Source organism: Gymnodraco acuticeps, unplaced genomic scaffold, assembly GCF_902827175.1.
Source record: "Gymnodraco acuticeps unplaced genomic scaffold, fGymAcu1.1, whole genome shotgun sequence".
NCBI classification, from domain to species: Eukaryota; Metazoa; Chordata; class Actinopteri; order Perciformes; family Bathydraconidae; genus Gymnodraco; species Gymnodraco acuticeps.
This window is the reverse complement of record NW_022992122.1, coordinates 595,977-622,573: the sequence shown is the minus strand read 5'-3', so window position 1 is coordinate 622,573 and position 26,597 is coordinate 595,977. Positions and strand designations below refer to the sequence as shown.

At 40.1% G+C, this 26,597-nt stretch overlaps 3 protein-coding genes across 5 annotated transcripts in view; 2 read left to right on the top strand and 1 right to left on the bottom strand.

Moving 5' to 3' along the window:
- Positions 1 to 414: 414 nt before the first annotated feature.
- LOC117537824 lies at positions 415 to 5,963 on the top strand. 3 transcript variants are annotated; one of them, XM_034203200.1, is made up of 8 exons: positions 1,553 to 1,703; positions 2,799 to 3,125; positions 3,259 to 3,531; positions 3,867 to 3,959; positions 4,040 to 4,126; positions 4,210 to 4,238; positions 5,109 to 5,135; positions 5,244 to 5,963. In XM_034203200.1, the coding sequence occupies exons 1-8, from the start codon at positions 1,646 to 1,648 to the stop codon at positions 5,262 to 5,264; spliced, it is 915 nt and encodes a 304-aa protein (XP_034059091.1). In that variant the 5' UTR covers positions 1,553 to 1,645; the 3' UTR covers positions 5,265 to 5,963. The 3 variants fall into 3 exon arrangements, with proteins under 3 accessions (XP_034059090.1, XP_034059091.1, XP_034059089.1); XM_034203199.1 differs by having other exon boundaries at positions 415 to 1,703; positions 3,870 to 3,959; positions 5,109 to 5,963; XM_034203198.1 differs by having other exon boundaries at positions 1,555 to 1,703; positions 5,109 to 5,963.
- Positions 5,964 to 9,372: 3,409 nt separating this feature from the next.
- Positions 9,373 to 21,304, top strand: naa20 (N-alpha-acetyltransferase 20, NatB catalytic subunit). Its single transcript, XM_034203218.1, has 6 exons — positions 9,373 to 9,497; positions 15,094 to 15,118; positions 16,100 to 16,190; positions 17,489 to 17,624; positions 18,411 to 18,556; positions 20,988 to 21,304. Exons 1-6 carry the CDS (start codon positions 9,445 to 9,447, stop codon positions 21,071 to 21,073), a joined length of 537 nt encoding a protein of 178 aa, XP_034059109.1. The 5' UTR covers positions 9,373 to 9,444; the 3' UTR covers positions 21,074 to 21,304.
- Positions 21,245 to 26,597, bottom strand: part of crnkl1 (crooked neck pre-mRNA splicing factor 1) — a 15,925-nt gene continuing 10,572 nt past the window's right edge. Inside the window, exons 11-14 of the mRNA XM_034203189.1 lie at positions 26,341 to 26,580; positions 24,951 to 25,052; positions 22,733 to 22,981; positions 21,245 to 21,811 (exon numbers count right to left, since the gene is read on the bottom strand). Of these exons, the coding sequence (XP_034059080.1) occupies positions 21,362 to 21,811; positions 22,733 to 22,981; positions 24,951 to 25,052; positions 26,341 to 26,580 (1,041 nt within the window). The 3' untranslated portion in view covers positions 21,245 to 21,361. The remainder of the gene's footprint in view (positions 21,812 to 22,732; positions 22,982 to 24,950; positions 25,053 to 26,340; positions 26,581 to 26,597) is intronic.

Sequence of the window (26,597 nt, the reverse complement as noted above, 5' to 3'; positions counted from 1 at the left end):
TTTATATAGCACATTTTTCAACGATTTTTGGTCGAGCCAAAGTGCTGTATATATAATAAAAAATAACCTACAGTAAAGACACTTTACAGCAAATACAACAGCACAGTTTGTGCAGAATATCAGTATGAGAAAACGACACCCTCTGTCCTTATATGTTTCTGTTTTGGTGGTCGTGCCACAACCGTGCATGTATGCACAAGTCATAGGGGCGCTATACAATAGCACTACACCCTGCAATGTGTGTGAAAGACAATAGACTTTACAGCATGTTTTTTTAAATTGAAGTTGCGTTGGTGTTTGTGTGTTGGTTGTTGACGGCAGTGTGTGCCCCCCCTTGGTAAATGATTGCCCCCCCATTCAAGTTGTTCTAGAGCCGACCCTGGTCTCTGTATATAAAATCTCAATATTAGCAGTACTTATAGCACCGTACCTTCATTTCTCACAGTAACTGCTTCACATGTTCAAACATATAAGGGTTGATTTCATGAAATATCTAAATTGTAAAATGATTCTGAATCTTTTTTTGTTTGTTACATGTGCTCTTCAGGGAATACCAGTCAAACTTGTTGGTGTATTAATGTAGGTATGGCTTCAATTCGCTTTTGCAAATGAACTATTCATTTATGTTCTAATTAGCAACCCAGCAAAACACACAAAAGCATCGGGAAAACGAGCACGAAAGCACCTTTTAATCAAACATGAACACCATCTGGGGAAATCTGCATTTTGGTAAGAGGGCGCTGACGTCAGTAAGAGGACGCAGAGCTCATGTTACCCAGTTTAGACAAAACCCTGGTAAGGGCAAAGCGAGCAGTTATAATAAGATTTATATTAATGATATTATGCTTTTATTGGCTTAATAGCATCAAACAGAGAGTACAGCAGCAGCTTCATGAAAACATGTGAGTCCCTCTAGAGGTGGGTTGCAGACATGTTGGATATAAACTGTATTCTTAATACTTACAGCATGGGCTTGAAATGTATTGTATTGTCATTATTTGCATCTAATGTTGTTTGTTATATATTTTAATGGAATATTGCTTTTTCTTCTGTGCATTTGATTGTTTTGCGTTTTACTAAATAAAGTGACCTATTAACCTTTCTTGTAAGGTTTGTCATGACATAGCTTTCACAACCTGGACTGAATGGCATTACTTACGTACACCTGCACTGCCTTTTGTGACTGCTGTTCATCCTGTGTCTATATAAAGGCATATCACCCTCTACCCACTACTGTTTATCTGGTCAGCATTAGGGGTTTGAACCTGCAGAGCTCTGCTGCTGGTGTTAACCACATCCTCCAAACAACACCTCTCCTTCAGTTCTCTGACAAAAGTTACACATAAAACTGCAAAGATACCGAGAGGAACCAGCAGGTTGTTAACTTTTATTAAAACCAAACGTTTTTACATTCTCACATTCCTCTGTTGCATTGATGACCAAACCTAAAAGTCTGATGTTACAAGAGATTTACACAAGAAAGAATAAAAGCTCATTTAAAGTCAACAGCCGTCAGAGGAGAGATGAAGTTAGAATTAGGAAGTGACTCTTCATTACCACAGGAAGCAGGTACTGAGTTCTTGTTAAAGAAGCAGCCGGTTAGAGACTCTGACAGTCGAGAGCCAGAGACCGAGAGAGAAGCACGATGTCTGAATTCAGAAGGATCATGATGTCTTCATTCCTGATGCTGCTGCTCCACTTTCCCAGGTGAGGATGCAGAGAACACACACTGTTTACGACTGTTAATGAAAGCTAGTGAGGGCGTATCTCAATTGAAATCGATGTATCCTTGGGCGAGATGCTGAACCCCAAGTCGCTCTCAATGGGGAACGGTGTGTGAAAGATACCTTCTGTCCTGGCGTTTTGATCCGTTTCTACATTTAATATCCACGTTCCTCTATCGGGGTGTGGGCTACGACGCGCCTCTCTCTGCTTCCTAACTAACTTTGCAGAGATCGTTGTAGCGTTGAATCACATCAGGTTTATTCTTTGATCCAGGCGACATTCAAACATGAAGACAAACTTCCTCGCTTCAAAGTAACTCAAAGTTCTCCGTATCAATAAAGAACAAAAAGAACACGGTCAAAAGACTCTACCGCTTCCTGTCTAATCACACCCTCAGCTGTGAACCAACGTCATGCCATATATAGAGATACAGACATGCAGACATGCACGTCACATCTGACCGCAAATAAGTGAGGCTTAAAACTAAACATCTTTTAAAGCGTAGTGTGGACTCACTAAAATAGATAGTTAAGAGTTTCCTCTAAAGCCTTTTAGTAATAAGACAAACATTCAAACCATAACGATGAAAGGGAAATGGCTCTAACCCCTTCATTGAGCAAGGGGCACATTGCTCTGTATGAACTGGGGGTGAATGGGTGACTTGTTGTATGTAAAGCGCTTTGAGGGGTGAGAGACTGGATGAAGAGCTTTATGAATACAGTCCATTTACCATTTACCAAGTACATGAAATAAAACAGCTCTAATATCACTAACGGTACTTTACTACGTACTGTTCCTTTAACTGAGAGTGAAGAGTTGTGTTTGTAACGTGGTGACTTTAGTGAACTCTTGCTCACTAAAACCCACATAGCAATATTCTTGAAAGTGATCGTCACACTCACTATGAACGCTTCAGTTAGTGATGTGGATCTGTAATTAACTCTGGTTTGAATGTGTCGTTAAATGATTCATTAAACAGATCAACCAGAACTCTAACTCTTTACCTTTTTATATAATAAATCATTATTCTGTCAGCATTTATCACGTCTATATTTCCTTCTGATTGTCCCCAACAGCTGCAGCTGTGAGACGTTACATTGTCAGAGCTGGAGATGAAGTCACTTTGCCTTTTGACTATGTGATACATGATCAGGATAAGTGTGAGAGTACTAGGTGGTACTTCAGTGATTCAAGAGGTTCACCAGTGACGCTGTTTGAAGACGGACAGATTCACAACGATTCCAAAGCTAAATCAGACAGACTGAGAGTTACAGAGAATTGTTCTCTGGTTATAAAGAAGGTCACAGAGGAGGATGCTGGTTATTACACCTGCAGACAGCTCAACAGATCAGGAGAACAACAAGGTCCAGACTCTGAGGTTCTTCTGTCTGTTGTTTCCAGTGAGTATTTACATCATGATGTTTCAAACTGTCTCTATAGAGCAATATACTGAAACATTACAATAATAATGATTACAGTGATGAAGTTAATGTTACTCTGGTTGTCTTTCTCTCTCAATATCTCCATCTGCAGTGACTGAACATCAGGACAATGATGAGGTGACGTTACGCTGCTCTGTGTCGACAGATGGATGGTGTTTACACCCAGTGAAGTGGCTGCTTCAGGGTCGAGATGTGGACAAAGATCACAGAGAGATAAACACATCACTGTCTTACTGCTCTGCCTCTGTGACATTTCAGACTTCTCTCTTTAGTAACACAACAAGGTCTGAGTTGGTTTCTTGTGCAGTAACTAATGTGTTCACAGGAGAAGTTCATCTGTTTCCCTTCAGCGCTCAGTCCTCAGGTGAGAACACGTTGAGATGTTTAAAATCACTTCTAACAGTCTTGTTATTAGAATATACTGAAACAACACATTTACAACGTCTCACATTTATCAGGGATGTAATGAGTTTCTGAAATGTGAAGAGACGGAAGGTTCTGATAAAAAAGAGAAGCTCTTAATTGAGAAACCAGGTTAGAATATAATGAGTTGTTTCAAATCACTTATCACACATTTAATCACAGATAATGCTTTTTGGGGTTTGAGGTTTTGACGTCACTTCATTTTGTCATTTGGTTTATGCATAAAACCTTTTTTTTAACTACAGTTTTTTGCATGATGTTGTTTTGTTCCTGAAGGAGATGCTACAACAACTGGAACAGCAATTGATGAATGGACATCTGAAAGCAACACCGGAACAGGAGCAGACTGCAAACATCCAGAAGGACCAGGTAGAGACTGAAGAGAAGAAATACATTAACAGCTAAAAACCTCTGACTGTATTTCACACTTGGGACTTCTCTCTCTCCAGCTGTGTGGTGGGTCATCCTGGTGTCTGTGGGGTTAGCAGCTCTCGTCGTCACCGTGGTTACGGTCCACATCTGGACCAGAGCTAAAGGTGAGGGTTCATAGATTCAAGAGAAAAGACAAAGGAAACCGTGGAAGCTGAAGTCAACATGTTTGTCTTTTTGTTTTTTTCAGGGGGCAAAAAAGGGATGAGAAAAAACCTGGTGAGTTTAAATATAAAATAATAGCTTGTAATATTTATTATTTTCATTGAACTGAGATTATAAGACAGGCAGAAGATTCAACAAAGGAGTAAAGTGTGCATGTTGTGTTGAAATGAAGTATCTCTGTGGGTCCCTTGAGCAAGGCACTAAAGGAAGTACAGATATATTGTACTTCATTACATTACATTGCATTTAGCTGACGCTTTTATCCAAAGCGACTTACAATAAGTACATTCGACCAGGAAGACACAACCTTGAAGAAAACAGAATCATAAAGTACATCAGGTTTCATAGAGCCAAACATTTCAAGTGCTACTCAACTGGCTTTAGATAAGCCAGTCCTTTACATTACAAGTAGCAATACTACAATAATCTACAATACTCTAATATATAAATATGATTAATAATACAAATATACCTACATTGAAAGAACTGATTATGCAGAATGTAATAATATAATATGTGATTATAATAAGTGATGTTTTAATGTGTATCACTTCCATTTGCAATGAATGGTTTATTAAAATGACTTACATACTACTGGGTAGCTGAACTAGTTATATTTGTCATGTAATACATCATAGATGGAGATTTCTGCTCAATTTAAGAATGAAGTAAATACATAATAAAAAAGGAATATAAAACATGTTAAAGAAAGAATGTGTAATAAAGATGAATGGATGAAGACGAGTAAAAAGTTCAACACGAAGCTCCAAAACAAGGAGCCGTTAAAGTGTAAAGTAGCATTAACTGATGATAGTCAAGTCAAGTCCTTCAAGTATGTACTGAAGTAGAAAACTGAGTAAATGTACTTAGTTACTTTCCAGCTCTGCTCTGTGTTTTTACCATGTCTCTGTTCCATGCTGACAGGAGCAGAATGATGAAGATGAAGATGAGGTGAACTATGAAAACGATGGAGGGGCTTCTGCCTCTGTGTGACTGATCAACAACATCAACTCCCCTCAGAGTCCATGCTGTCAAACATCACCTCCTCATATGTTAGAGGAGAAAACAGGAGAACCATGAGATCATTGGAACATTTCTGATGCCTGAGAACACCTGAGCCCCACGAGAGGCCCTTCAGAAACTCACCTCCATGTGATAGGAGACACAGCTTATTGTATTCATTCCTTTCTGACTGAACGTCCTTTAAGTGTGCTCTCACATTCCCATACATAGTTATACTGGATCTGATCTATAGTCTGCAGTCTCTGGATAACATCTCTATATTAGCAGTACTTGTACTCACACCTTATACCTTCACTTCTCACTGTAACTGCTGCACATGTTCAAACATACAAGTGTTGGGTTGAATTCAGATTTTTTTTTAATTCTAATATTTATGTTTTCATTGTGCTCGCTAAGGACTTTCAATCAAACTTGGTCTAATCAATTTTAAGAATGTATTTGATTTGTTTTTCAATTAATGATTCATAAAATGTCTTATAATTAGCATAGCGTGTACTTATACCTACAGTATATATACCTGTACTGCCTACTGTAACTGCTGCACATGCTGTATATATCTGATCAATAGTCTATACCATATATTTACTATAGGCTACTCACTTTTTACTCTATGTGTATTCCTAAAGCTGAAATGCCTCCAGTATCTTAGGATGTTTTAATTAGCTTAAGTCCTAATGGAATATGTTTCTCCTTTTTTTTACTACGGCTTTAATGAAATATCATCCAAATAAAAAGAGTACTTTTAAATGAATGTTATAATGAGTTGTGTTTCTCTCTCTATCTCCAACACACTGACAACACAACGCTTTGTTGGGTTTAACCCCTCTCTTTGCCCTGGCTCTCACTTTGTAAACAACATACAGTTTGTGTCAGAGCCAAGGAAACACAAACTGTATGTTGTTTAGCTAGCGGAAACCCTGGTTTGTACGTGTCAACGATGAATCTTCCACGCAAACCAAAGTTAGCCATGGAGTGCCACAGGGCTCAGTGCTCGGACCTATTTTGTTCACATTATATGCTTCCGTTAGGCAATATTATAAGGAATCATTCTGTACATTTTCATTGTTATGCGGATGATACTCAACTATATTTATCAATCAAGCCTGATGAAGTTAATCATCTAAATAAAATTACATTACATTGCATTTAGCTGACGCTTTTATCCAAAGCGACTTACAATTAGTACATTCAACCAGGAAGATACAACCTTGAAGAAAACAGAATCATATAAGTACATCAGGTTTCATAGAGCCAAACATTTCAAGTGCTACTCAACTGGCTTTAGATAAGCCAGTCCTTTATTAGTATAAAAGTGCTTCGTTAATAGTTCTAACGCTCGAAGTGGAGTCGAAAGAGATGAGTTTTCAGTCTGGAAGGTGTGTAAGCTATCTGCTGTCCTGATGTCAATGGGGAGCTCATTCCACCATCTTGGAGCCAGGATAGCAAACCCACGTGTTTTTGCTGATGGGAACTTGGGTCCCCTCGCAGCGAGGGTGCAGCGAGCTGTTTGGCTGATGCAGAGCGTAGTGCACGTGCTGGGGTGTACGGTTTAACCATGTCCTGGATGTAGGAAGGGCCAGATCCATTCGCAGCATGGTACGCAAGTACCAGTGTCTTGAAGTGGATTCTAGCAGTTACCGGAAGCCAGTGAAGGGAGCGGAGGAGCGGAGTGGTGTGGGAACATTTTGGAAGGTTGAAGACCAGACGAGCCGCTGCATTCTGGATGAGCTGCAGAGGTCGGATGGCACATGCAGGTAGACCAGCCAGGAGGGAGTTGCAGTAGTCTAGGCGTGAGATGACGAGAGCCTGGACCAGAACCTGCGTGGCTTTCTGGGTCAGCTGGGGACGTATCTTCCTGATGTTGTAAAGCGTGTATCTGCAGCAACGGGTTGTAGCAGCGATGTTTGCAGTGAAGGACAGGTTGTTATCTAGGGTCACACCCAGATTCCTTGCAGTCTGAGTCGGGGAAACAACTGAGGTGCCGATGTTGATTGTTAGGTCAAGAGTGGGACAATCTTTTCCTGGAAGGAAAAGCAGTTCAGTCTTGTCAAGATTGAGCTTGAGGTGATGAGCAGACATCCACTGAGAGATAAAATAATAAAATAAATAAAATTCAAGACTGCCTTAAGGACTTAAAAACGTGGATGACCTTAAACTTTTTGATGTTAAACACGACCAAAACTGAAGTTATTGTACTTGGCCGAAGAATCTACGAAACAAATTATCTAAGGATATATTAACTATGGATGGCATTCATTTGGCCTCCAGTGAGACTGTAAGGAATCTTGGTGTTATATTTGATCAGGATTTATCCTTTCACGCCCACATAAAATCAATTTCAAGGACCGCCTACTTCCATCTACGTAACATTGCAAAAATCAGGCATATCTTGCCTCAAAACGATGCAGAGAAACTAGTCCATGCATTTGTTACTTCAAGGCTGGATTATTGTAACTCCTTATTATCAGGGTGTACCAAGAAGCCAGTCAAGTCGCTTCAGCTGCAATTATTTTTGGTTACCATTTTGTTTGTATTATTATATAAATTAAATCAAATCATAATAATAAAAACAAATGTTTAAATAATTATTCATCCTGGGGTACATTTAAATGTATAATAGTTGCACAATTTTAGAAATAAAATAAGGATTAAAAGATTAAAAAAATTGGGGATATTTCTTATTAAATACTCAGATCTTGTACTTGAGTAACAGTAGAAGTACTCAGCTCTTGTACTTGAGTTAAAGTAGAAGTACTCAGATCTTGTACTTGAGTAAAAGTAGAAGTACTCAGCTCTTGTACTTGAGTTAAAGTAGAAGTACTCAGATCTTGTACTTGAGTAAAAGTAGAAGTACTCAGATCTTGTACTTGAGTAGAAGTACTCTGATCTTGCACTTGAGTAGAAGTAAAAGTACTCAGATCTAGTACTTGAGTAGAAGTAGAAGTACTCAGATCTAGTACTTGAGTAGAAGTAGAAGTACTCAGATCTTGTAGTAAAAGTAGAAGTACTCAGATCTTGCACTTGAGTAGAAGTAGAAGTACTCAGATCTAGTACTTAGTAAAAGTAGAAGTACTTAGATCTTGTGGTAAAAGTAGAAGTACTCAGATATTGTACTTGAGTAAAAGTAGAAGTACTCAGATCTTGCACTTGAGTAGAAGTAGAAGTACTCAGATCTAGTACTTAGTCAAAGTAGAAGTACTCAGATCTTGTAGTAAAAGTAGAAGTACTCAGATATTGCACTCGAGTAAAAGTAGAAGTACTCAGATATTGTACTTGAGTAGAAGTAGAAGTACTCAGATCTTGTAGTAAAAGTAGAAGTACTCAGATCTTGCACTTGAGTAGAAGTAGAAGTACTCAGATCTAGTACTTAGTAAAAGTAGAAGTACTCAGATATTGGAGTAAAAGTAGAAGTACTCAGATATTGTACTTGAGTAAAAGTAGAAGTACTCAGATCTTGCACTTGAGTAAAAGTAGAAGTACTCAGATCTTGTACTTGAGTAGAAGTACTCAGATCGTGTACTTGAGTAAAAGTAGAAGTACTCAGATCTTGTACTTGAGTAAAAGTAGAAGTACTCAGATCTTGTTCTTCAGTAAAAGTAGAAGTACTCAGATCTTGTACTTGAGTAACAGTAGAAGTACTCAGATCTTGTACTTGAGTAAAAGTAGAAGTACTCAGATCTTGTTCTTCAGTAAAAGTAGAAGTACTCAGATCTTGTACTTGAGTAAAAGTAGAAGTACTCAGATCTTGTTCTTCAGTAAAAGTAGAAGTACCAGAGTGTAGGAATACTCTGTTACAGTAAAAGTCCTGCATTCAAAATGTTCCTCAAGTGAAAGTAGAAAAGTATTCTCATCAAAATATAGTGAAAGTAGCGACAGTAAAAGTAGTCGTTGTGCAGATTGGTCCATTTCAGAATAATATATATGATATGTTTTATAATGATTGATCATGAAAGTGTTCTCAAAGCTGGTGAAGGTGCAGCTAGTCTGAATGACTTTGTATACTGCAGGGTAGCTGGAGGATTTACTCCAGGTGGAACTAAAGTCTGATTTAACACTTGATTATATTTCACATCATTCATCCACATCTGTGAAGTAACTAAAGGGATTAAATACATGTAGTGGAGGAAAAGTGGATGCAGTACCTCCTCCCTGTCGCCAGTTAGCGCTGTTCTCTTTCTGATCTCCTGTAAAGTAATCCTCTCTTCCTCTGCGGGGTGAAAGGACACAAATAGCCGACATGACAACATTAAGACCCTTTAACTGCGATGATCTGTTCAAATTCAACAATATGTGAGTGAATTGCCTTCAGTTGAACTCTCCTTTAGTGCTTCCTTCACCACGTGCTGCTGTGTTTGTGTCCTGATGTTGTTGTTGTTTAGCAGCTAGCAGGCTAACATGCCGGACAACGGTGCTGTGCAGAACTCCATTCATAAATAACACGGATTTAAGTGTTTATATTTTTAATTAGAGATAATATTAGGTGATATATCTGATAGGAACATATAGTGAATTGTTAGGGTCTTCTGGAGGAATCGGCACATGTTTCGAAAGTAAACAAGCTCACTATTCGGTAGCTAGTTATATTTGTTATTCTCCATATTATTAGGTTTTTTAAAAAAATGAAATACTATTGGTTTTTTATTATTTATTTATTCATTATTTTATTTTATTTTACAAACAATACACATAGGACTCTTTAAAGTAGAGACACTACATACTGATATACACCTGAACATCAGCAGGAGAGGACTCTTTAAAGTAGAGACACCACATACTGATATACACCTGAACATCAGCAGGAGAGGACTCTTTAAAGTAGAGACACTACATACTGATATACACCTGAACATCAGCAGGAGAGGACTCTTTAAAGTAGAGACACTACATACTGATATACACCTGAACATCAGCGAGGAGAGGACTCTTGAAAGTAGAGGACAACTACATATGCTGATATACACCTGAACATCAGCAGGAGAGGACTCTTTAAAGTAGAGGACACTACATACTGATATCAACCCTGAACGTCAGAAGCAGGAGATGAGGACCATCTTTAAAGTAGAGGAACCTACATACTGCTATACACCTGAACATCAGCAGAGAGAGGACTCTTTAAAGGCAGAGACACTACATAATGATATACATCCTGAACATCAGCGGTGAGGATGAGGACTCTTTAAAGCAGAGACACTACATACTGATATAAAAAAAAACCACCTGAACATCAGGAGGAGAGGACTCTTTAAAGTAGAGACACTACATACTGATATACACTGAACATCAGCAGGAGAGACTCTTTAAAAGCAGAGACAACTACATACTGATATACACCTGAACATCAGGAGAGAGGACTCTTTAAAGTAGAGACACTACATACTGATATACACCTGAACATCAGCAGGAGAGGACTCTTTAAAGTAGAGACACTACATACTGATATACACCTGAAACATCAGCAGGAGAGGACTCTTTAAAGCAGAGACACTACATACTGATATACACCTGAACATCAGGGAGGAGAGGACTCTTTAAAGTAGAGACACTACATACTGATATACACCTGAACATCAGCGGGAGAGGACTCTTTTAAAGCAGATACACTACATACTGATATACACCTGAACATCAGCGGGAGAGGACTCTTTAAAGCAGATACACTACATACTGATATACACCTGAACATCAGGAGGAGAGGACTCTTTAAAGTAGAGACACTACATACTGATATACACCTGAACATCAGCAGGAGAGGACTCTTTAAAGTAGAGACACTACATACTGATATACACCTGAACATCAGCAGGAGAGGACTCTTTAAAGTAGAGACACTACATACTGATATACACCTAAACATCAGCAGGAGAGGACTCTTTAAAGTAGAGACACTACATACTGATATACACCTGAACATCAGCAGGAGAGGACTCTTTAAGTAGAGACACTACATACTGATATACACCTGAACATCAGCAGGAGAGGACTCTTTAAAGTAGAGACACTACATACTGATATACACCTGAACATCAGCAGGAGAGGACTCTTTAAAGTAGAGACACCACATACTGATATACACCTGAACATCAGCAGGAGAGGACTCTTTAAAGTAGAGACACTACATACTGATATACACCTGAACATCAGCAGGAGAGGACTCTTTAAAGTAGAGACACTACATACTGATATACACCTGAACATCAGCAGGAGAGGACTCTTTAAAGTAGAGACACTACAATACTGATATACACCTGAACATCAGCAGGAGAGGACTCTTTAAAGTAGAGACACTACATACTGATATACACCTGAACGTCAGCAGGAGAGGACTCTTTAAAGTAGAGACACTACATACTGATATACACCTGAACATCAGCAGGAGAGGACTCTTTAAAGCAGAGACACTACATACTGATATACACCTGAACATCAGCGGGAGAGGACTCTTTAAAGCAGAGACACTACATACTGATATACACCTGAACATCAGGAGGAGAGGACTCTTTAAAGTAGAGACACTACATACTGATATACACCTGAACATCAGCAGGAGAGGACTCTTTAAAGCAGAGACACTACATACTGATATACACCTGAACATCAGGAGGAGAGGACTCTTTAAAGTAGAGACACTACATACTGATATACACCTGAACATCAGCAGGAGAGGACTCTTTAAAGTAGAGACACTACATACTGATATACACCTGAACATCAGCAGGAGAGGACTCTTTAAAGCAGAGACACTACATACTGATATACACCTGAACATCAGGAGGAGAGGACTCTTTAAAGTAGAGACACTACATACTGATATACACCTGAACATCAGCGGGAGAGGACTCTTTAAAGCAGATACACTACATACTGATATACACCTGAACATCAGCAGGAGAGGACTCTTTAAAGCAGATACACTACATACTGATATACACCTGAACATCAGGAGGAGAGGACTCTTTAAAGTAGAGACACTACATACTGATATACACCTGAACATCAGCAGGAGAGGACTCTTTAAAGTAGAGACACTACATACTGATATACACCTGACATCAGCAGGAGAGGACTCTTTAAAGTAGAGACACTACATACTGATATACACCTGAACATCAGCAGGAGAGGACTCTTTAAAGTAGAGACACTACATACTGATATACACCTGAACATCAGCAGGAGAGGACTCTTTAAAGTAGAGACACTACATACTGATATACACCTGAACATCAGCAGGAGAGCACTCTTTAAAGTAGAGACACTACATACTGATATACACCTGAACATCAGCAGGAGAGGACTCTTTAAAGTAGAGACACTAACATACTGATATACACCTGAACATCAGCAGGAGAGGACTCTTAAAGTAGAGACCACTACAATACTGATATACACCTGAAACATCAGCAGGAGAGGACTCTTTAAAGTAGAGACACTACATACTGATATACACCTGAACGTCAGCAGGAGAGGACTCTTTAAAGTAGAGACACTACATACTGATATAACACCTGAACATCAGCAGGAGAGGACTCTTTAAAGTAGAGACACTACATACTGATATACACCTGAACATCAGCAGGAGAGGACTCTTTAAAGTAGAGACACTACATACTGATATACACCTGAACATCAGCAGGAGAGGACTCTTTAAAGTAGAGACACTACATACTGATATACACCTGAACATCAGCAGGAGAGGACTCTTTAAAGTAGAGACACTACATACTGATATACACCTGAACATCAGCAGGAGAGCACTCTTTAAAGTAGAGACACTACATACTGATATACACCTGAACATCAGCAGGAGAGGACTCTTTAAAGTAGAGACACTACATACTGATATACACCTGAACATCAGCAGGAGAGGACTCTTTAAAGTAGAGACACTACATACTGATATACACCTGAACATCAGCAGGAGAGGACTCTTTAAAGTAGAGACACTACATACTGATATACACCTGAACATCAGCAGGAGAGGACTCTTTAAAGTAGAGACACTACATACTGATATACACCTGAACGTCAGCAGGAGAGGACTCTTTAAAGTAGAGACACTACATACTGATATACACCTGAACATCAGCAGGAGAGGACTCTTTAAAGTAGAGACACTACATACTGATATACACCTGAACATCAGCAGGAGAGGACTCTTTAAAGTAGAGACACTACATACTGATATACACCTGAACGTCAGCAGGAGAGGACTCTTTAAAGTAGAGACACTACATACTGATATACACCTGAACATCAGCAGGAGAGGACTCTTTAAAGTAGAGACACTACATACTGATATACACCTGAACATCAGCAGGAGAGGACTCTTTAAAGTAGAGACACTACATACTGATATACACCTGAACATCAGCAGGAGAGGACTCTTTAAAGTAGAGACACTACATACTGATATACACCTGAACATCAGCAGGAGAGGACTCTTTAAAGTAGAGACACTACATACTGATATACACCTGAACATCAGCAGGAGAGCACTCTTTAAAGTAGAGACACTACATACTGATATACACCTGAACATCAGCAGGAGAGGACTCTTTAAAGTAGAGACACTACATACTGATATACACCTGAACATCAGCAGGAGAGGACTCTTTAAAGTAGAGACACTACATACTGATATACACCTGAACATCAGCAGGAGAGGACTCTTTAAAGTAGAGACACTACATACTGATATACACCTGAACGTCAGCAGGAGAGGACTCTTTAAAGTAGAGACACTACATACTGATATACACCTGAACATCAGCAGGAGAGGACTCTTTAAAGTAGAGACACTACATACTGATATACACCTGAACATCAGCAGGAGAGGACTCTTTAAAGTAGAGACACTACATACTGATATACACCTGAACATCAGCAGGAGAGGACTCTTTAAAGTAGAGACACTACATACTGATATACACCTGAACATCAGCAGGAGAGGACTCTTTAAAGTAGAGACACTACATACTGATATACACCTGAACATCAGCAGGAGAGCACTCTTTAAAGTAGAGACACTACATACTGATATACACCTGAACATCAGCAGGAGAGGACTCTTTAAAGTAGAGACACTACATACTGATATACACCTGAACATCAGCAGGAGAGGACTCTTTAAAGTAGAGACACTACATACTGATATACACCTGAACATCAGCAGGAGAGGACTCTTTAAAGTAGAGACACTACATACTGATATACACCTGAACATCAGCAGGAGAGGACTCTTTAAAGTAGAGACACTACATACTGATATACACCTGAACATCAGCAGGAGAGGACTCTTTAAAGTAGAGACACTACATACTGATATACACCTGAACATCAGCAGGAGAGGACTCTTTAAAGTAGAGACACTACATACTGATATACACCTGAACATCAGCAGGAGAGGACTCTTTAAAGTAGAGACACTACATACTGATATACACCTGAACATCAGCAGGAGAGGACTCTTTAAAGTAGAGACACTACATACTGATATAAAATAACAAAAACGAGATTTAAGTAATCCTAATTCTAAAAATAATGAGGAGCGAGCTGTTTAGCAACTAACATAAATACCCATTTGATTGAGTTTGTTTTATTATTAATTCATTATTTTTGTATTGTTACTGGCTCCGTCTCTGAGTCAGGATATTCAACAGCAAATCTGTAAATAACTTTATGCAATATATACTTTTATATATTTAATGTATTGTACTTTTTCTGCTGTTATTTAGCTGCTATCACAACACTTATACATGCTACACTTGTTTATTTTCATAGACTTCATAGCGTATATTTAAATGATGTTAAAGAATCGTTAAATTGACGTATGATAAATAACATTTAATGATTTTAATCACTGATGTGTATCTGTGTTTTTGTCCAACAGCAACCTGGACCCATTGACAGAAACTGTATCCTCCATTTCATGTTAATTTCTCCTATCATGCAAAAGTCACTTTGTGATGTCTTCTCTCCATCACCATATGCCCCGGTGTGTCGGAGAACTCACGCAGCGTCAGGAAATAAAACCCTCTCTCTTTTCCTCCGTACTCAAATCTCTAAAAACGGGGAACAACGGAGCTGATCCAGATTTGCGTCCGATATGACGTAATATCTGAAATGTGGATCCACGGCCCAATCAGAAACGTTGCTATCAGAAACAATGCCCGAATGTTTTGGACGTAATATGGTCGGTGTTTACATTAGCATCGCTAACACTCAGAGCTAACCTGTACTGGAGAGCATGTGTGTGAAGAAGCAGGAAGTAAAAAGGAACTCACCTTGTGGTATAACCGGCAAGAGAGAAATTCTTTGAGCTCCAAACTGTTTCAGAGAGGATCCTTGATAATCCATGATATGGCGTTTCATCACGGCAGCATTTAGTTTAGACAGTAGCTGCCGGGTCCCGCATGAGCTCAGACCCTCCTCTTTAAAGCTTTATACCAGAATCAGCACTTTAGAAACAGGAAGTGGAATAGAGGGATAAGAGGCATGGCTAGAATGATCTGTTTGGTGTTTGGAGCAAAACACTTCATAGACATGTTTTATATACATTTGTATATATCTGAGAGCTCTGCTGTTGCCTACACACAGCATGGTAGGTGACCTTTTAGATTTAATTATGTACTTATTTAATTTGACAGAAAGCATTTCCTCTTGCAGTGGAGTGCTGTAATATGTAATAGTTAATTAAAGTCATTCATAATTCTGCACTATACCTGCTAGCAAGATGTCAATATCATCTTCATCAACATCTTCATAATCATCATCGTCTTCATCATCTTCACTAGCTAAAGACTCTGATGTCTGACGTCTTCTTGTCATGTCATATATTTATAAAAGTCTATTCTAATGTTATATAAGTGCGTTGTTTCCTTAACCTCTGACCTCAGTATGGGATCCCGTTCTACCTGCAGTACCTGGCCCACTGGCCCGAGTACTTCATCGTAGCTGAAGCTCCTGGAGGGGAACTCATGGGATACAGTGAGTTACTCTTTAAACAACAGCATTATATTTACAAGAGAAATTCACTTTTTAAGCTCCTATTTTTCATTCTAACATACATCGCTGTCAAAGGTCCTCTGGTGCATGTAGCTGCTGCGTTTAGATATTTGCAAGAGGAAATACATGTCCTTTTCTTTGCTCATATTGTCAAGGCAGTATGTAGAAAGGTTAGACAGATCAACAGACCATACCAATGCATTTTAGGGTTTAATAGAACAACACAAAGCTTCTCTTGGTCACTTTCAACCCATTGATGCTGTCTGTCGTTTCAGGATTATATACGGCTGTTCTGAGATCTGAGTTTATAAGAACACCAAGAGCAAACTAATAAAAACAAAACTGCAATGACGCTTGATATAAGATGCATTGTGGGACATGTAGTTTATGGACAACGTGCTTATGTAAAGCGTTATGTAACCATATAAGAATAATAATTTTAATAATAATACATGACACTTATACTATTTAGAGGCGAAGTCCCGCCCATCTACTTCCGCCCCATGGGACCTTATTTCTGAAAAAGTATGTATTGAAGTCAATGGAGAGAAAACGTATCTTTCGATCCCGTTTGAATTGTGCCACGAATTACACATATGATGTTTGTCAATCTTAACAAATAATTTCCACGTCAAAAAAGTCACAGTTTGTCGTGAAACTGTTGAAATATAAGACGATGAAAAATACGCAACTAGAAAGACTACAAATCCCAGAGTCCCGGTCCCGCATGCTGGCTCTCACGGAACCGACTAACTCCCCTTGTGTGTGTGCACAGCTCTCAACGTGCCCAGACTTGGAGTGATTTTCACCTCGTTTAATACTTTCCGCCTCGTTCTGAAAGAAAGAAGTGAAATGTTTCAACGTGACGGCCGTCTTGGTGTGTGGAGCGATGTGGGAGATGTAGTTCATTGAGCGGTTTCACACACAAATGGACAAACATCATATGTGTAATTCGTGGCTCAATTCAAACGGGATCAAAAGATAATCTTTCTCTCTCCATTGACTTCAATGCATACTTTTCTCTGAAATAAGGTCCCATGGAGGAAGGGGAGGGACTTCGCTTCTCTATAACGCTTTTCTAAAAACTCAAAGACGCTTTGACAGAGAATAAAACAACAATGAAGAAAATACATAGAGACGAACAAAAACAGCAATACTCATAAAATGAAGTCCTTGAGTTCGACACCTTAATAATAACCCTAGAGTAAAATGGCTCTAGAAAATGTGTTTAGGCTCTTCTAGTGTTCAGTGAGTGTCCTACTTTTTGTCTTTGTGTGCAGTCATGGGGAAGGCGGAGGGATCTGTGGCGCGGGAGGAGTGGCACGGCCACGTCACGGCCCTCTCTGTGGCCCCTGAGTTCAGGAGACTGGGCCTCGCTGCCAAACTCATGGAGATGCTAGAGGAGATCTCAGAGAGGTGAGGTTCAGTCATCCTGAATGTGAACATCAAAATGCTTCATCTGCAGAGAGAGGGGACGACAAGGGGGCTTCTGCTTTATAGAGATTACATCTATTTGACAAATATGTGGATAATGATGAGAGAAGGTGTCCATATTTAAATAGAAGGAAAAAGGTACTTGTGGGTTTTCTTCTGACTCTCTAAATAACCCTAACCCCTAGGATTCATGTGGTTTTATTTTGAGGAATGAAGACCTTCATGTGGAGGAGGTAGCTACCGCTATTCAAAAGGGGCGACGGATAACCCACGAGTAACAGTTTATCAAATGTGTTCAAATGAGGGACAAAATACACTTAAAAAAATATACATTAAGACTTTCTTTACCAATTTTCTTATCAGCACTCAAAATGTTAGATTTGCGTTGTCAATTTGTGGAATCATTCACTAATAATATCGATGTTTTTATGAAAAAATAACATATTTTCCCCCATGAGTTCTGAACACGTTACATCATTTATTAAGGTTTAAAATTCCCTTTTTCGTTCAAATTCTGAAAATAACTCATATTGAAAAGCTAGCAGAGGTCATCTCTTCATCATGGAGGTGGTCATTATGGGTTTGAATGTTGTGTTTTAGGAAATGTACATATTTTACACTTTCCCCCATGAGTTCTGAACACGTTAATATAAATGTAAGGTTTAAAACCCCCTCAAGTACCTTTTTGTCTTTTATTCTGGAAATATCTTGTATTGAAATCTCTTCATCCTGGAGGTGTTAATTACGGTTTTGAATGTTGTGTTTCAGGAAGGGCGGGTTCTTCGTGGACCTGTTTGTGCGCGTCTCGAACCAGGTGGCGGTGAACATGTACAAGCGCCTGGGATACAGCGTGTACCGCACGGTCATCGAGTATTACTCCGCCAGCAACGGGGAGCCGGACGAAGACGCCTACGGTGAGCATCAATATCAACACAGCATCCATCTGGTGATTCCCTTTCCAAAGACACAGGTGTTTCAACCTGCCTGAGTTAGTTAAAGGATCATCGAGTGGGGTTGTGACTGAAAGTAAAGATCATTTTTTAAATAAAGTCTTCCTCTGTGATGCGTTCAGGCGCTTGGGAGTGAGTTGCTTCCGAGAACTGAGCTGTAGAAGCTAATCAAAAGTTATTTATGAATGCCGTCTTCTTCTACAAATACTGTCTTTAAATTAAACATATTATTTTCCACTTTTAAGTATTTGAATGTTGAGCACACTGGTCCTGTAACAAAAATAATTTCCAATTTTGGGATTAATCAAGTATCTATCTATCTATCTATCAGGCTGGCTAAATAAATGAAAGTTTTAGTCGCTTAAATCCTTGCAGATGTTTACCTTAATACCCAACAATAGAGTTTAGTTTGTGCTTCTCAAAGAATTAAACACCAGCATTTTCTTGCACAAAGAAATGTGTGTTATTCTTGAAAATCTACAAAACACACCTTTTTGAAGAAAAGGTGTTCTAGCTGCAAAGACACGTTTTTTTATATACTATATTCAAAGCCTTGAGCAACACAAATTACATCTGGGCTGATGGTGTTTGAAAAGAAACATCTCAACCTTATTTATGGACTTTTAAACTAGATGTTTAGCGTTTCATCAGTGGGACTATGTCATAAATCAAGTATCTATCTATCTAGAAGGCTGGCTAAATAAATGAATGTTTTAGTCGCTTAAATCCTTGCAGATGTTTATGTTAATAATACCCTACAGAATCAGGGTCTATGCAGGAATCCTGAAGTCAATGTAAGATCTTTTTTAAGACCCTTTCCATACGTTTTAAGACCTCATCTCCACTTGGAGTTCTAACAGGTTACCATGGCGACACACTTCACCTCACATTGACTATATACAGTATTGATTGTCCTTCCTCCTTATCTTCCAACCATTTGGACGCAGACTTGCATTTCCCCATAACGATGTTGTTTAACAACCGGCGTAAACGGACCTTCACGCTATCGAGCAGTGAGCGTGCGATGTCCTGTTCAGATGACGTCAAACCCAACGGGATGCCAGAAATAAACTACACAGAACCACACTACACACCTACGCCATGATTACATTCAGGCAGACTGTGTAAGGGAAACTTCTGTAGCAATGGAGAGTCAGGACTCAGAGAGACACGGGACGAGCAGGAGTTCTGATGTCAAACACTGGCAGTTTATTACAAGCATCGGCCGGAGAATTCATATCACAAGTCACAGCAGCAGAAAGTTCTGACTGCACCGGTGGGTTGCCATGTCAATTCTGAATCCCTTCTCCTCTTGGCAGACCTTTAATTAGCTTCACTCAGAGTCAACCCCCATATTGGGGAAAGCATCTGTGAACACCTGGAGGGCACTGAATCACTTTATCTGACTCTATGGCTCTTGTGACCGAGAGTTGACCGGTCATAAAGTCAGCAATAGCTGACAGTTCCCATTCCTTAAGACAGATAACAGACTTCGGCTTCGTCGTAAAACGTCAACAGGCCGAAAGGTCAAATATCTTAGGAGTAAGGAGAATTATTCTTTGACACTTAGGAGTAAAGACAAAATGAATCCCTCACAGACTGTAGAATACAACCTCTCTGGACCATTTATATACTTATTGAAAACAAGCTACAAAATGTAAGACCTTGGAAAATACCGTTTTTTCATTTTCGGTAAATTGATTTATTAACGTTTAATACTCTTTAAGACCCCGCGGACACCCTGTCAATGCAGTTTAGTTTGTGCTTCCTACATTTTTAAACACCAGCATTTCTTGCAAGAATAATTGTGTTATTGTTGATAATCCACAGCAGTCATTTGAACTGAAGTAAAGGGCATCTGGTGGATCATTTAGCTGCAAACTGACATGTTTTATTATATCTAAACACACACTACATCTCCATAGAATCTGGGATCATCTCAACCTTATTTATGGGCTTTCAAACTATAGATTTTTAGCGTTTCATCAGTGCCACTATGTCAGGAAATCTGTTGTTTAGCTTGAAAACCACCTGATATCAAACCCAGACTAGGTTTCCTGCGGTCTTCAGACTCTGGCCTGCTTACCACCCCCCGCACCAAACTGCGAACCTTCGGGGACAGAGCCTTCAGCGTGGCAGCCCCACCCTCTGGAACGCTCTCCCTGCGGAGATCCGCAACATCCCCACACTCTCCGCCTTCAAAAGGGCCCTCAAGACCCATCTGTTCACCAAGGCCTTTGGCCCCTAATCTATTTGTTGTTTTTGTCTGACTGCCTTTTTGTTGTGCCCTGTTCTTCCTTGTAACGCGACCTTGGGTCCCATGAAAGGCGCTATATAAATCTAAGCTATTATTATTAGGTTTGATTATTCCTCCATCTTCTCCCCTTGTTTCCAGACATGAGGAAGGCGTTATCCCGAGACATGGAGAAGAAGTCGATCGTCCCGCTGCCTCACCCCGTCCGCCCGGAGGACATCGAATAACAGCTGCTGGCTCTCTGACGCTCCTGATCATCATTTTATATAAACCACAGCTTCATTGTACATATTAAAGACCAAGCGCTCCACTCCTCCTCCAGAGTCAGAGAGCCTTTGATCCCCACCCAGTGAATTCTCTAAAGGCACTTGTTCTTAAGAAATGACACAGAAAGACGGTTTGAATTGACGTTTGTATAATGCAGAAAAACATGGACGTACAATAAAGATTGCTCATGAGCTGGTTTTTTTGTTTCAGTAAAAAAAAAAAAAATGGGGGAAACTTTTCTCCAAAATCTACTTCTTATCTTCATCCTTGCTCTTTTTCTTCTTTCCATCTTCTTCATCATCGCTGCTGCTGCTGCTCTCGCTGCTGCTGCTGCTGCTGCTTTCATCTCGATCATCTTCGTTCTTCTTCGGTTCGGTTTCAGTCTTTCTGTCCGAGTCGTTGTTTTCCGGCTGTTTCTCTGGAGGATCTGCAGCTTCATCAGACGACGAAGACGAGGAGGACGGAGCATCTTTGGGGGATCGTTCCGGGCTCTTTTCTTCCATTTCTTTGGGAGATTTTTCCGGGCTTTTGACTTCCATTTCTTCTGGGGATTTCTCTGCGTCCTCGTCCTCGTCCTCTTCCTCCACCACCTGCTTCCTCTTCCACATCTTGGCCATGGCGAGCAGTTTGAGGTTGGGCTGGTTGGCGGCGTCTTCGGGGAAGATGTAGTCGTAGTACTCCTCCCAACCTGCGTCCGACTGAAAGCACACAACACATTCAGATGAATTCCTCTTACTCTCATTGAGTTTGTCAGAGCGACAGTTAAGTGTCGAACTCAGCTCATCCAACAGCCTGGAGATATTTACTCTTTTTCACCAATGATTTTCAAGGACTTCTCCAGGACCTTTACCTAATTTTCCATGACCAAAAACATTACTCTCTCAGCGGAATACAAAGATACATTTAAAAAAATAATCTGCTATACAAATTAATAATAAAAAATACGCATGTACTTCTATAAACATAAGGATAAAACAGATGATAGAAAAATCCATAATTAAACGGTTAAAATACCAAAAAGCTTGGCAATAGGACGAAAAACATTTTCATGTCGATATTGTAGTGCTGTCCCGTAATAACAGGGTTCATACACTTTTTCACCAACGACTTTCAATGACTTCTCCAGGACCTTTGCCTCATTTTCCATGACCAAAAACATGACTCCTTCTCAGCAGTTCCACTGAAAATGGTTTATTTGAACTTGGAACAGGAAAATACGGTCTGCATCTGAAACATGTTGTGCCCGTCTGAAACAAATCCAATAGGCTCACTAGCTTCTACTCAAATCTCTCACCAGCCAAACACCTCGTCAGTTAACGGCATTTTACGTTTCATTATACGATACAGTATTTATTATCATTATAGTATTACTATTTCGGCGATTAGATAAAATATAAATTATATTTGATGCAACTTTAGTTACATTTCCATGACTTTTCCCAAACTTTGGGAAAAATATTGTTTTCCAGAGCCTGGAATTTGCATTTTGAATTTCCATGACTTTTCCAGGTTTTTAATGACCGTAAGAAGCTACTAGTTTAACCTTTAGACCTGCTGTTTCTGCTCTCCACTAACATCTCATCTACAACACATGTAACGATATGCCTTCCAGTCCTCACCCCGTCCTCGGCCGTCAGCTTCCTCCTCTTCTTCACCTTCTCCGGCAGCAGCTTCTGGACTCTCTCCATGGAGGTGTCGGAGCCGAACTCCTTCTCGAATTCGCTCCAGGACTCCAGCAGCATGAGGCGCTCCTCCTTCTCCTCGCAGCTCCTCATGCCCTTGTTGGCCTCCTCGAAGATCTGCCGGCTCTTCTGCAGACGCTCCGACCCGTCGATGGACAGCTCGAACTTAGCGAAGCTGATCCAAACCTAAAGAGGATTCAAGAGTTAAAGATAATATTAAAGACTTCAGTTAATAATGTGTCTGTCGTGAACGAGCTGATTCTTTTGAACGGCTCTTTGGTTCGAACGAGGGGAACCGAGTCGTGCTTGGTGAGAGCCGTTCTTGTTATCGTTCGATCGTTGGTCCGCACTCACTGCCTGCCAAAACCCACTCGCCTTTTAAAAAGCTTGATTTTGTTCCCAAACGTATTCTGTGAAGACCCGCAGCACTTGGATTCACTTCAACCAAAACCCAGGCAGTGATAAAGCGCACCATTTGGAAAGGCAGAATATCCTTTAAAGGGGACCTATCATGCAAAATGCACTTTTGTACATCTTGTATACATGAATATGTGTCCCCGGTGTTCCAGGGAACTCACCAAACCCTCTCTATTTTCCTCCATACCCAAATCTCTTAAAACTGGGCTGCAACGGATCTGATACAGACTGATACAGATTTGAACACTTCTGTGACGTCACAGAAGTGGCGCTACGGCTATTGGGCCAACTCCACCAATCAGGAGGAGACAGCCACGGACATTGCCGTTCGAAAGCGCTGGAGACGCTGTAGTACATATGCCAGGCCTGTAGGTGGCGCTGCTCTCACAGAATCAGCCCGTGCAAAGACAGTGTTAAATTGAACGAAATGAGGAATGGCTAAAATGCATGATCTGTTTGGTATTTTGAAAAATAAAAAGTATAAATATGCCTTATAGGTTTGGTCCTACACTATATTATTCAAATATAGCATGATAGGTCCACTTTAAAGCAGGGTCAACAAATAATCTCCATCACCACTTAAAAACACAGTATCTATAGGGCTGCTCGATTATGGCAAAAATCATAATCTCAATTATTTGGGTCAAAAATTGTAATTGCGATTATTAATTGCGATTATTCATTATCTTTGAAAACATCCATTTATTGGAGAAAAAAAATGTGAACAGTATGTTTTAACAGTTGATTACCCTGAACTTTAAGAATAATTCAACTGAAAAACCCACATTTCGTAATCGTTGCAAGCCATAATCGTAGTCGCGATTAAAATACGATTAATTGAGCAGCCCCAGTAACTAATATTAAGAGTTGCGTGAATTTCATTCAAGGCAACTTTATTTACTGAACACATACGGAGGGTAAATTCAAAGTACATTCACTGACATGATGACATGGATATGGCGCCACCTTGTGTCATGTTTACAATGCAGATTATTGACATTAGGTCTGGAATACAGTCAATCATTATCCGGGTGATTATTTCATAGATAAACCCAGTAGCCCCGCCCCCTTTAAAGAAACGGCTCTTTTGAATTCCCATCACTAACTTCAATGCACGACAGAGTGAAGGTGTGACAATTACAAATCTTAAGTCCTGGGCTTCTCCAACAGTAACACATACTTCAAGATCTCCTATTTTACTATTTGTAGGCATATAGCACAGGTCTCAGATATATACAAATATATAAAAAACATGTCTATGAAGTGTTTTGCTCAAAATACCAAAACAGATCATGCATTTTAGAAATCCCTCAAACCCCTCTGTCTCAGCTGTTACTAAAGAGGGGGGAGCTCATGCTGGAGAACTCTCCCAGCTAAATGCTGCCGTGATTAAACTCCATATCCTGTTCCAAACCACATCAAGGATTCTCTCTGAAACAGGATGGAGCTCAAACTCTTTCTCAGGTTTACCACAAGGTGACTTCCTTTTGATTTCCTGCTTCTTCACACATGCTCTCCAGTACAGGTTAGCTCTGAGTGTTAGCGTGCTAATGTAAACACAGACCACATCTCATTGTTTCTGACAGCAACGTTTCTGATTGGCCCGTGGGTCCACATTACAGATATTACGTCATGTCGGCAGCGACTCTGGATCAGCTCCGTGTGTTTTCTCTCGTTTAGTTATAAAACAGTGATTGCACTTCAACCATAAGTTGTTTTACAGCAGCACAGTTCTCACCTTGACGTGCTGAGTGCGCTGCAGAAGCCTCTTGTAAAGATTCCTCGTGTTCCCAAACTCCTCCTGCTCAATCTCAAAGTCAATGTAGGACTTCCACAGCACCTGGGAACAGAACAGAGATAGACACACTTATACCCTGTAAATACATAAAAACGTGTCAGTGTGTGTACTAGGGGTGTAACGGTACACGTACCTGTACCGAACGAATATAATGTTAAACCTAAAAAATTGAGAACGTGAACAACTTTTAGGAAGTAATCTCAGGCGCTGCGTCGCAGCGTTCAGAGTCATTTGCTCACATGGTGTTCAACGCGTCAGAGAGCGAGCAAGTCATTTCATTGGACGAGAGGCATACTATGAGAGCTGGTCAGAGGGATGCGTTCAAATGTAGTCAGTAATTTGAGGAACTGGCGAACGCAGATCAAGTTGAGCTGAAAATCCTCCAGCATCATTGAAGTCTCCGGTTTGGGAACATTTTGGTTTCGCAGTTACGTACAAGGATGACGGACAAAGACAGGTGGACCGAACCAAAGCTGTTTGTCGGTATTGTTCAACTAAAATTGGTTACGTGGCTGGCAATACATCAAACTTGCACACTCTTTGAAAAGGCATCACCCGAACGTGAATATCACCGGTACCAAAAGAAAAAAGACTGAAGTGCAAACCCAACTCCCACTAGCATGTAAGCCTCCACCACTCGCAGAGAGTTCAGACCGAGCCAAAGCTATTACAAACACCAAATATCCTTATGTTGCCATGTTAGCAAAGCGCTACCTGGCTGTATCTGCTACCTCTGTCCCTAGAGAGGGTTTTCTCCACAGCAGGAGACATTGTTAGTGCCAGCAGATCTGCCCTTTCGGCAGCAATGTGGACAAGTTCATCTTTCTTTAAACAACATGAATACAATGACAAGCAAGTCCTAATGTCAAGCTGGCTGCTTAGGTACTAGCACAGTACAGTTCAAATACAGATTATTTCAGTTCATCTAAATGCTGCACCTTAATGTTTATGGTATTATATTTTGTATTTATTTGAGTGAAAACATTATTCACAGTTTAATAATAATAATTAAAAATATATATATTTTATGTTTTGTTTTTTCTGCTGTACCGAAAACGAACCGAACCGTGACCTAAAAACCGAGGTACGTACGGAACCGAAATGTTAGTGAACCGTTACACCCCTAGTGTGTACACTTTCCAACACACATAACTTATAAAACAAGTTGTATAGAATAGACGTGCATTAGTGGAAACAAATCTACATTTTCAAATAAAAAACGTCCCCTATGAATATTTGACACTTTGTACACCCTAAAAATGAATAGAAACCTGTCGGTGTGTGTAATAATGAAAGGTGTCGGTGTGTGTGAAGTGAACGCAGTGTTTACCTCGGGCATGTCGAGCCGCGGCTGTCCGATGGCGAGCTCGAAGATGGCCCGGGCTCGCTCCACGTCTCCCAGGATGGTCTCCAGCTCGGAGAACTTGATCCACGTGGTGCAGTTCTCCGGAGTGAACTCCAGGTATTTCTCGTACAGCTTCCTGCAGCGGTCGAACTCTCTGAGCTGCAGCTCCAGCTCGATGTAGCCCTTCAGGAGCTTGTTCTTCGGGCATTTACCAATCGCTGTGCCCTGGAGGAGAGGAGGGA